At 37.5% G+C, this 11,373-nt stretch overlaps 2 protein-coding genes across 2 annotated transcripts; both read right to left on the bottom strand.

Moving 5' to 3' along the window:
- Window positions 1-2,589: 2,589 nt before the first annotated feature.
- LOC116094140 (small proline-rich protein 2G) lies at window positions 2,590-3,957 on the bottom strand. The gene is made up of 2 exons (XM_031376080.1): window positions 3,867-3,957; window positions 2,590-3,189 (listed from the first exon to the last, which is right to left on the bottom strand). Exon 2 carries the CDS (start codon window positions 3,168-3,170, stop codon window positions 2,940-2,942), a length of 231 nt encoding a protein of 76 aa, XP_031231940.1. The 5' UTR covers window positions 3,171-3,189; window positions 3,867-3,957; the 3' UTR covers window positions 2,590-2,939.
- A 6,993-nt stretch (window positions 3,958-10,950) lies between these two features.
- On the bottom strand, window positions 10,951-11,297 carry LOC116094138 (small proline-rich protein 2I-like). Its single transcript, XM_031376079.1, has one exon. The coding sequence runs from the start codon at window positions 11,295-11,297 to the stop codon at window positions 11,052-11,054; it is 246 nt and encodes an 81-aa protein (XP_031231939.1). The 3' UTR covers window positions 10,951-11,051.
- Between the last annotated feature and the right edge of the window lie 76 nt (window positions 11,298-11,373).

Below are 11,373 nucleotides of genomic sequence, written 5' to 3'. Positions count from 1 at the left end.
TGAGGGTTTTAATCCAGTTGGCACAGGTGAATATACTGCAGAGGTGGCCCTTGGAACTGAAGAAGGCATATTTCATTGAGTAAAGCACTCCCAAGATATACCTGAGTCCAAACAAATTGGTTGTAGAATGGAAAGAAGACACTTGAGTAAGCACACATATGAACCAGGTAGGGTTGCTTCTACTGCTGGTAACACTGCAGAATAATCCAGCACATGACTCAGAATACTGAGCAAGAACTTCCATGCACAACATTCAGAGGAGAAGACCTTGAACATTGTGTAAACTAAATCCTTTCTAAAGGATAAGCATGCATTTCTTCAATCCCCCCCCCAATTTTATTTTTAAATCTCAAGCATGGTCTGTGGGGCACTGGGTCAGTTCTCCTCCTGTCTTTATTATGAATGAAATTCTATTTTCTAGGTTGAAAAGACTTTTCTTTGTCTTGATGTATTTCACAGAAAATGCTATTTCTTTCCACAAGGATATATGTTGGAGGGTTGTAAAAGGTGATATTAGAAACGCAGAGTTAACTTTATAAATCTGGTAGATCCATTAAGAGACATTTTTTTCAATATTATGTACTTGAAATTTCCACCAAAGACATGACTTGGCTTCAGAAGAAATAACCAAGAAAACTCCAAAAGCCACAGAGCCCCCCATCTGTCCTCAGGGACTTGGAATTTAACAGAGTGCCTTCGATACTTAGAGGCAAATATGTTTCCAACTCCATTAATTAGAAGAGTACATCTCTTCACTCCACTAACACTCTGATTTTGCATATCTCAGTCCCTAAGACAGGACTTAGTTGTCATTTATCAGGACCTTAATTGACTGGAGGGCTCAATATTTATAAAGAAATGGTATATATCTACATTATTAATAGTACTAAACAAGTATGAGATACACCAATTCAAACTCACATAGAATGAGATTAACTCACAAAATAATTTTAGCAATGAGGCTTGAGGAGAATTTACGTAAATTTTATAGACAGTTAAGGGAAGCCAGTGGCAAAGGTAGAAAGGAGGCAAATATTTGAAATCCATCTTCATTCTTCTTCTGTGTGTTTTAAGCATTGCCAAACATTTAAATATGATGATCTTCTGAATTTTTTTCTTTATGGTCCATATTACACAAAACATACACAATATAAAAATAAAGTAAAAATATAAAGAATAAGATCTTTTAGAATTATATTTCCTGTACAAGTTGGCTATATCTAATCCACTCTACACTGTAATAATATAATTGTGGTGATTATGGTCCTAATGGTGTTATAGGCAGAAGTAGTAGTGATGAACCTGTGGTTACTTTGGTGAAGATGATGGACATGTGTATGATGGTATAAGTGAAGTTGAGTGCTATAGTATAGACAACGAGAGTGGTAGGTGGTAATAAATGTGCTGCTGGTGGTGTTAATGATCATAGGTAAAGATGATTAGAAACTGCCAGTCCCTAACATATCTAATTTTTAATTGTTGTCAGCAATTGTTCCAAAAAATGACTCTCATTTGTTCTAGTTTGGCAAAGACAATTCATTGATCTGTTTAATAATTCCAACGACTAATAGTAAAAATAAAACAGAGCCTGGATCCTGAAATTTCAGGAAAATGCAAATAAACATTGTTGGATCCCATTGCTCCAAGGTACAAATGAATGCTCTCAAAATGATAACAAGTCCTATCCAGAATATAAATAAAGAAAACCCAAACACACTACCAAACAGACAGGAGATTAATTGGTCCAGAGTGAAAATCAATATGGAGTTTTCTCCTAATAAACAAAAAGAAAAGCTATACCAACATAAGATTGATAGGCAATATTTATATATGCATACAAAGGGGTCCAATAGAGCATGTTCAAGAGATATCTGTATTTCCACCTTTATTATATCACAACTCATAAAATGCAAGTTAAATAATCAGGACTGGTGCTGATCAATGGATGACTTTATTAAGAAAGTAAAATGTATATATGTAACAGAGTAATATTCAGTCATAAAGAACAATGGTATCATGTTGCATTCATGATAATTGTTATAGCTGAATATCATCTTGTTAAGAACAATAAGAATATTCTCTGAAGAGAAGGGGAGGGAACAAGGGGAGGAGGACTATATAAGGGTGGGAGTGAAAAGAGAGGAGGAAGAGGACTACAGTCTGGTTATAATGTGAATAAATAAATTAAAAGGGAAAAGAACAAGGATATTCTACAAAACATGGTAAGTGTTTGTTTTATATATAAAAATAAATTACCAAGGATGCATTAATGGACATGTGTAAATATTTGGAGACAAGTGAGAACAAAATATGTGAGGTTTGATGCAAATACAATCCAAGTTGTATATACATGAGTGAAAATTACACCTTCTTAAGTTAGCATATCCTAAAAAGAGAAATTATAGTTTTGTGAAATGAAGTAATATATCCTTCAAGCAATCAAATACTAAGTAATCTTTGCCATGACTCAAAATTCAGTCAAAATGTACAAGCTACAAATTGACATGTGGATTAAAGGATAAAAATAAAGGAAAATGAGCATATCACAAAGATAAGAAAGTGAGTTTTAAAAGAAAAGAATACATGAATACCATCAATAGATTATACTTTATTCAGCAAATGGAACAACAGTGACACACATATTTGGGAACCATACTGTCAGGGCACTTAGGGGATATCTATTAGTCTTTCCTCAGAACATCTGGTATATGAATCGATAAAGGACGACCATTCTCAGCATTCCATTGGAAAAAGGAGGATTACATTCTCAGGGAAATGCCTTCCCTATTATGAGACATAACAGGCATAAGGAGGGTGAATGGTGGAGGAGATTCTTTTGCATCCAAGATGTACTTTGAATAGAAGATGGAAGTATTGGTATGGTAAGAAAATAGATGGATTCTCCTTTCTTCCCCTTGTACTGAAGACTGCTGATGTGCTCACTTGCTCTTGGGTGGGCACTTCTGCTGGCATGGTGGAGGAGTTTGCACAGAAGGGCATTTCTGCTGGCATGGAGAAGGAAGACATGGCTCAGGAGAAGGTTCTGGACACTTTGGAGGAGGACAAGGCTCAGGGCACTTGGGTGGAGGACAAGGCTCAGGGCACTTTGGTGGTGGACACACTGGAGGAGGTTGGCAGGGCTGCTTGCACTGCTGCTCTTGGTAAGACATTGTGCTGAAGTCTCGGGATCTGAAAGGCATACATGAGAGTGCTCAGGGGTGATCCAGAACAGAGATGACAGATGGACACATGAACATCAGATCCTTTTCTCCCTCCCGGGATGAACATTATTCCCAACTCCTGTTTTAGGACTTTCTGGGTTTTCCTTTTCCTTGCAGCACTCTGTTGCAACAGTCTTGGGAAATCCTTCCTTGTTTAATGCTCTTTTCCTGGTGGAAGTATTTTGTTTCAATACAAGAAATAAGGCTATTCCACATAGCAACACCTTCAAAAATAGCAATCTCAGGTTCTGGCATCCTCAGAAATCTCAAACAATTGCTGCACCCTTCATTACCTGTATCATCACACCTGTATCACACCTGTATCACACCTGTATCATCTGCAGTTGGACAGTAAAGGGAGGCTTAGAAAAGTCTTGGGCTCTCATTACCTGCTAAAGTACATGGCCTTTCAAAGAACAAAGTATGAACATCAAAAAGGAATATACTCTATTCAAGCACCTACCAAATAAAAAGGAAAGCCACTTGTCACAATGGTCTGTGGTATTCATTGACATGTTTCTGACTGCTAGGTAGGTAACATTCATGCCATGATTAAAACTGGACTCACTACACTTATTCTCTCAAAATTGACTACATCACATATGAAGACTAGGGAGACAGAAAAATTCAAGAAATGGCACTCACCAGCTTCTCCAAAATAGTGTAGGACTTGAGTACCAGGATTCTAGAGTCAATCAGCCAAGGATCTCTTTATAGGACTGGCTTCTCAGCCCAGTGGATAAAGAACTGAGAGTGGGCACTCCCAAGAATTTCTCAACAAAAATGCAAATGCATGCGTGACTGGCTTGACCAGAACTCTACACAGTAAGACATGTTCTGTTCCTTGACATCATTGCTAGTTCAGTGTTGTGATTCAGAGGGCTCTCTTGACTTCAGTTTCAGTAAGTTTTGATAGATGCAAAAATTGAGTGGTTTTCAATCTGGTTATCTAAATTCTATTTCTCGATTCAAGACATTTTTTTTCCGCTGAGCAACTGTCCTGATTCTTCTACTTCACCTAATTGGTATTATGTGGTATATAAGCCCATTTACATGTCTATTTTTTAGACTAACTTTTCCTAAATGAAGGGAATAAAGAGGACTTTAGTATAATTTCAGCATCATCTTTGATAACTCTGTTCCAAGAGACAGTTTGTGTCTCCTGCCTAGGCTACATGCTTTTCTCTGAACAATAGAAAATAGTATATACCTTTCAGAGTAAAGGCTGATGATCTTGGGCATTATTATGACCCTTTACAGGACTGCCATGTCAAATGATATATTTGGGGTATATATACTTGGACTCACCTCTGAAGATGACCACAAGACTGCTTATTATGACAGGAGAGGAACTAAAATCACACCTGTCTTAAGTATGTTATACTTAGGTGTCTAGCATGAAGATGCGCAATAACTCACAACTCACTTATGTAAAAGATTGTTGAGACCAAATATAGTACACAGCCATTAAAGTTTCTCTGAGAACTTCCAAAGGAAACAGTACACTGAATTCTTTAAATACAACACACAGAAACACAATCACACACAGACACAGACACAGACACAAACATGAAAGAGAGACAAAAGAGAGAGAGAATCTTTCATCGTAATCTGCCATGTATAAATATATCACTTCCTGGTTTTCTAAGGCTTGTTATTAAATCGTTGCTTATAAAAACTAACAAAACTATTTTAAACTTGGAGTTTTTATAATTCTTGACTGTTTCAAACCCTTTGGGGGAGGACAGTGCTTCTGGGCACTTAAGGGGCACATATAGCGGGAGGCTGGCAGGGCTGCTTCCATTGGTGCTGTTGGTATTGCATTGTGCTGAAGTATCAGGATCCAAAAGAAATGATGCGACAGTTCTCCCATAAGTTATCCCCACAGAGAATGAATCTCATGTTTATGGAATATGAGAACTATTCATCAATCCAAATTCTTCCTCAGAACTTCCTGACTTTCCCTTCCATGTCACCACTTTGACTCATTAACCTAGGAAATCTTCCTTTTTCTTCACATTTTCAATGAGAAATGACTTTATTCAAAAGGATGGTGGCACTGTGGGAAAATAAAATCTTTAAGATAACCCTTCTGAAGTTTAAATTCTAAAAAAAATAAAATTATCTCAGTGACGAGAGTAACTACTGCCATTATTGCCACTTGGGATATCCCAGGATGCTGACTAGGTATTAAACAAAATGGCATAATTTGAGGATCTAGAACATGCTCAGTGGGACAACAAAAGAGTTCTGAAAAAAAAGAAAAAATGTTCTATTTGGTCCTAGAAACTTGCTTTATATCTGGAGGAGAAAGAATAGGATGAGGAATATGAAACAAGCTTTTGTTCTACTAACAGCATTGTTCTGAGAAGCACATGAGCACTGAATCAACATCAGTGAATCATGTCAGCTTCCTATGACTGTGAATGCCTTTGACAGTAAGGAAGGGTTCAGCTGAGAATGTCACTGTCCATTTCCCTAAAGGGAAGCAGTCATCATAGTTCAGAACTGGAGGCAAGAGAATAACCAATAATACTGTATCACCAGTAGAAGGTCCAGAAAAGCTAGTACAGATGCTTCACATCCAGGTCAGTAGGAGACTTAGAACTCTCCATATTTACCTAAACACATCAAGGATCATCATAGGCAAATGTCTGTCATGCTACATTACAAAACTGGCTAATCACTTTCAAGGCCAGTATAAGACAGAGTCAGTTACACCCAAGGTTCTTTTTATTCTTACTAATAGAGACTGATCAAAAGGGTATAAAGCATTAAAAGAGAATAATAGAAAGGAAGAATTATATTGTAGTAGGAAATGAGAAAGCAGGATACATCAGGGCATATGGATAGGGATGATTAACATTAAAGTTTCTTTAAACTATATAGAAATCTACTACTCTAAACATTTATGAAAATCTATACATATATAAAATGTTTAAATGAAACTATCTTACAACTGGAGTGGTGGTCAGTGGGCAGACTACTACAAGGAGACAACCATATACAAGGAAATACAATCCTCAGTAACAATAATAGTTTACTAGTATTTATTTAGTCAGTAGGGTCCCATATATTGATTCTAATACCTTTCAGACTAATGGTTTTAATCTTATCTGCCTTCTAGAAATCCATGGTAAGACATTATTGCCATAGAAATCACAAGCTTAATACATAAAGCATGGAGAGACCTAGGAGATGCTCATCAAGACATTCATCCCTTCTGGCTAGCATTAATGATACTGAAAGGTATTATGTACACTGCTGAAAGAGAAATAATTACCAAAGTAATCACCAAAATAATTACCTAGATCTGAACACTGAGGGTACAACAATGACTAGCTTGACAAGATCTGCCCACTGCTGTGAATGTAGCACAAATGCCAGGGGAGGAACCACTGAGTTTTTATTTGGATTTAAGGTTCTTCCTTGTGAATTAAAGTGCATATCTGGCACAGGTAAAGGAGAATCAGTAACTAGATAGGATATAGACCTTTGGGGATAATACAACCAACACCATTATTCTCATAATGGACAAATGAACACAAAAATCCCTAGTGACATTGTTAAGTCATATCAATACATCTCTTATTCCTCATTAGAGAAGCTACTACTTGCAGTAGAGTATTAGCACAGTGGCCCTTTAGTGATACATGGTATAGAGGATAAAAGACTTGTATTGCTTAATATTACCTTCATAGAAGACCTGGAAGAAAGATTGTGTGAGCCAGAGGTAGAAACTGTTTTCTTCATTCAACCAGAACAATAAACAGTTGAAATCACAACTGTTGAGATGGTGTGCATAAGTCATGTAAAAGTTCAAGTCAGACAAAAACTCAGCATGGAAGAGAAAGGAAGTATGAAATTCTACCACCAGCTGAGGAACTGTTAACAGTTGATAGCTTCTGGGAGAAAATGTGTTAGTTTTCTTCCATAATGTGATACTTGGTATGTTTATCACACACCTGTATACACTCCAATGTCTAGAGTATTTAGACTACAAAAACTGCAATCTATGGGATCAGGGAGAGGCAAATAAAAAAACAACCCAAACTTGGAGTGGGGAAGAGAGGAAAAGACACAGTTGATGAAGAAGGACCTATTTTGGTAAGCACCTGAATGAATACTATCAAAATGTATGGGAAAAAATGAAGCTAAGTAAGAAGTAAGCCTCAAGGGTAGATGCTTGAATCTCATCAAGAAGGACACATGGGGGTAAATAGAAGGAGGTATAGGGTGGTGGAAGGTTTAGGGTGAGAATGTAAGAAATGGGGAGAGGACAAAGGGAGAGAGAAATGAAATTAGAGGGGAAGCATCTCTGAGAAGAGCTAGAAACCTAGGACAAGGGCAACTCCCAGGAATCTTTGAGGATAATCCTACCTAAGACTCTTAGCAACAGGGGATATGCAACATGAAATAGCCACCCGCTATAACCAGGCAAGACTCCAATGCAGGGATGGGGACACCAAAGTACGCACAAAATCTCTGACCCAAAATTTATTCTGATTCTAAGATGCACACAGGAGTAGAGATGCAGCAGAAATTATACAACCAATGACTAGCTCACCTTGAGATTCTCTATATTTGACATTAATAATGGTATTCTGCAGACAGGTGCCTAGGATAACTTTCCTCTGAAGGCTTCATTAGCAGCTGATAGAAACAGATGCAGAGACCCACAGGCAAACATTAGGCAACACTCAGGGAATCTTGAGAAAGAGAGGAAAGAAGAAAGGAATGAGCTAGAAATGTTAAGGACACCACCAAGAAACCTACAGAATTAACTAGCATGGACTGATAGGGGCTCACAGAGACTGAACCATTAACCGAAGAGTCTGCATAGGATGCACCTAAGCCCTCTACATAATTAAGAGATGTATAGCTTGGTCTTCATGTGGAACCCATAACAACCAGATAGGGGACTGCCTCTGACTCTGTTCCCTGACTAGATTATTTTCCCTTACTTGATTGCCTTGTCTAGCCTCAGTAGGAGATGATCAGCCAAGTCCTACTTCAACATGATATGACAAGCTAGGCTGGTAAACATAGGAGTTCTCCCCTTCTCTGAGGAGAATGGAAGTGGAAGATTTGGGGAGGGAGGGAAGAGTGTCGTACTGGAAGGAGAGGAGTGAAGGGATATAAAGTAAATAAATAAATAAATAAATAAATAAATAAATAAATAAAAATTCTCAAAGAATTAATAAAGATGTCATTTTAAAGAAGGCATCATGTCTCCAAAAAGTTTCATTTCTTTGCTCTTGTATGTCGGATTCAGTGGATGAGAGTGAGTACAATCTACATGAATATATTGAAATACCATAATAAAACTCTTCACTTTTTACAATGATATATGCTAATTCTCACAGTACTGGCACCAAGTCATAGAATCTGAATGTCTTTTCAATCTGAGGAACTAAAGATGAATTCCTTCCATATAAACTCCATGAATAGTTTCCACAAACGAATAAGGATACACAGTATACTTTTTACATGTATGAACCTTCAAGATATAAGACATGGAATACATGTGTACACAGAAGTAAATACATATACACAGGTCTTTCTAGCTGTCATCTATCATTGTGCTAAGTATTAATTTTGTGATTGTGTAGATTAAATGGTGCTGAGTTTAACCAGAATCTTGTTTATCCTTATTTTCTAAGTCTTTATATGAATCAAATGATAGACATGAATATGAAGTTTTAATATTTTTCTATCTCTTCATTTAATTTTAGATTTTACTAGGATATAGTGAATGCCCACTAAGAAAAAGTCCCTGAACATAGTCAAAACTCTATACTAACATATGCAATGAATAAACAAAAAACAAGTGGTTCTATATAGGGTTCACATTACTTGACTGGAATCACTTTCTCCTACATTGATAAATATATTTGGGTTTATGATGATGTTGTTGGTGCTGATTGTGCTGGGCTGGGAATTGTTGATCATGAATATGGTTATGATGGCTCTCACTGGGGTTAAAGGAGTGAGGGTAGCAGTGATATCGGAGATAGGCAGGGGTGGATAGTGTGATGACTTGCAGTGTTTGTGATAATGATGGCATTATTAGTGATGATGATAATGATGATAATAATGGTGATAATGTTGCTGATGGAATGGGAATATCAGTGAATGTAGTAGAAACTGTAGAGTAGCTGCTTCTATGACTATCGTGTATTCAGTACGAATTAAGTGTCCTGGATTTATGCAAATCAAATGGCATGTATTAATTCAATTACTTCAAAAGATAGCCTTTCAGCATAATTTCACATCAAAAGATAATGTTGGATATGTTTAGCAGTTAAAGAAATGAAAATAAAACCTGGACCAAAAGATCATTACACACATGAAAGAATGAGTACCATTGGCATAATTACAAACAGTCCTGGCAGAGGAGTGAAAAAATAAGAACTCTACCTTGCTGATTTTGAAAAAGTAGATTAATCCATCAATTATACATGTCACTGTAGGTTTCCTGCAAAAAATAGCACTAAAAGCAGAACTATATATGATTCAGTAGCCTTGCTTGGGTTTATATAAAAAGAAGTCAAATAGAACATACAAAAATGATGCTATATATCCATCTGTATTTCAGAACAACTTCTAATATGCAAGCTAAATAATCAGCCTAGTTGCTCACCATTGGATGAATAGAATAAGGAAGCGTGGCTCTTTCCAGTACTGGAGAAATATTCAGTAACAAAAAAGGACCTTTTAAAAGACAAGGTTGGCATAGATATCTCAACTATAGAAACAGGTGAATATAACAAAGATAGATTAATATAGATGTGTAACTAACTACTAGGGGAGAAGAAAAGGCAAGTGAGAGAAAATTGGGTGGAGGTGTGGATAGAAAATGTAAACTAAGTGTCATGTGAATGCCTGAATGTCACATAGTCTTCTTAAACTAGCATGTACTGAAGGAAAGATTGTATTTTTGAATAATGAAATGATGTGTTACTACAGCAATCAAACTCTTGTGGGCTCTCTAGTTTGATGTCAACTTGACTATGGTAAGGTCATGAGAGAGGAAAGAGCCTCCACTGAGAAAATGCCTCCATAATACTGGGCTTCAGACAAGTCTTTAGAAGATTTTCTTAATTAGTAACTGAGGAAAAAGAGCATGTTCTGCTGTGGGTGGCATGACATGTTGGCTGGTAGTCCTGGGTTGTCTAAGAAAGCAGGTTGAGCAAGCTAGTTAGCAGCCTTACTCCATAGTCTGGACCAGTTCTTGTCTCAGGGGTTTTTTTTCCATGTTTGAGTTCTTTCCTGACTTCCTTCTTTGTCAGATTATGGGTGTAGGCATGTAAACCAAATAGAAACTTTCTCACCCAACTACATTTTGGGAATGGTGTTTTATTATAGCAAAGTAACCCTAACTAGGAAACTAGTTATTCTTTGATATGATCCAATGGACAAGCAACAGAACAAGAGTTAGAAACAAAGGAACATGACTCTAACATAGCAATAATACAATGACTTTTGAAGAAAGGAAACAGGAATACCATCAAAGCATATTACTTTATTGGGGAAGTAAAACAACAGTGACAACTAGCCTGCTCAAGTGATAAGAGTGATTTGAAAGATGTCATACTGAACAATGGAGCAAGAACCTTTATCCACAGCCCCGTTTAAGCAGCAGGATTATAGTCTCAGGCAAATTCGTTACTTATCATAGATCATCACTGAGATGTGGAGGTAGACGAAGGATAGAGAAAATTCTTCTACATCTGTGCCAGGCTTTGGATGGAAGATGAAGGTGTTGCTTTAAAAGTACATGAGATGGATCCTCTTCACTTCCCCTTGTCCTGATGACTGCTAAAGCCCTCACTTGCTCTTGGGTGTGCACTTCTGCTGGCATGGTGAAGGAGGTTGCACAGGAGGGCATTTCTGCTGGTATGAGGGAGAGGGACATGGCTGGGGGCACTTTGGGGGAGGACAAGGCTCAGGGCACTTTGGGGGAGGACAAGGCTCAGGGCACTTTGGAGGAGGACAAGGCTCAGGGCACTTCTGGGGTGGGCACACAGGAGGAGGCTGGCAAGGCTGCTTGCACTGCTGTTGTTGGTAAGACATAGTGCTGAAGTCTCAGGATCTGAAAGACATTACATGAGAGTGTTCAAAGATGATAAATACAGAAAAGATTGACAGA

The sequence above is a fragment of the Mastomys coucha genome, unplaced genomic scaffold (genome assembly GCF_008632895.1).
Source record: "Mastomys coucha isolate ucsf_1 unplaced genomic scaffold, UCSF_Mcou_1 pScaffold16, whole genome shotgun sequence".
Classification (NCBI taxonomy): domain Eukaryota; kingdom Metazoa; phylum Chordata; class Mammalia; order Rodentia; family Muridae; genus Mastomys; species Mastomys coucha.
This window is presented reverse-complemented; position numbering and strand designations above follow the sequence as displayed.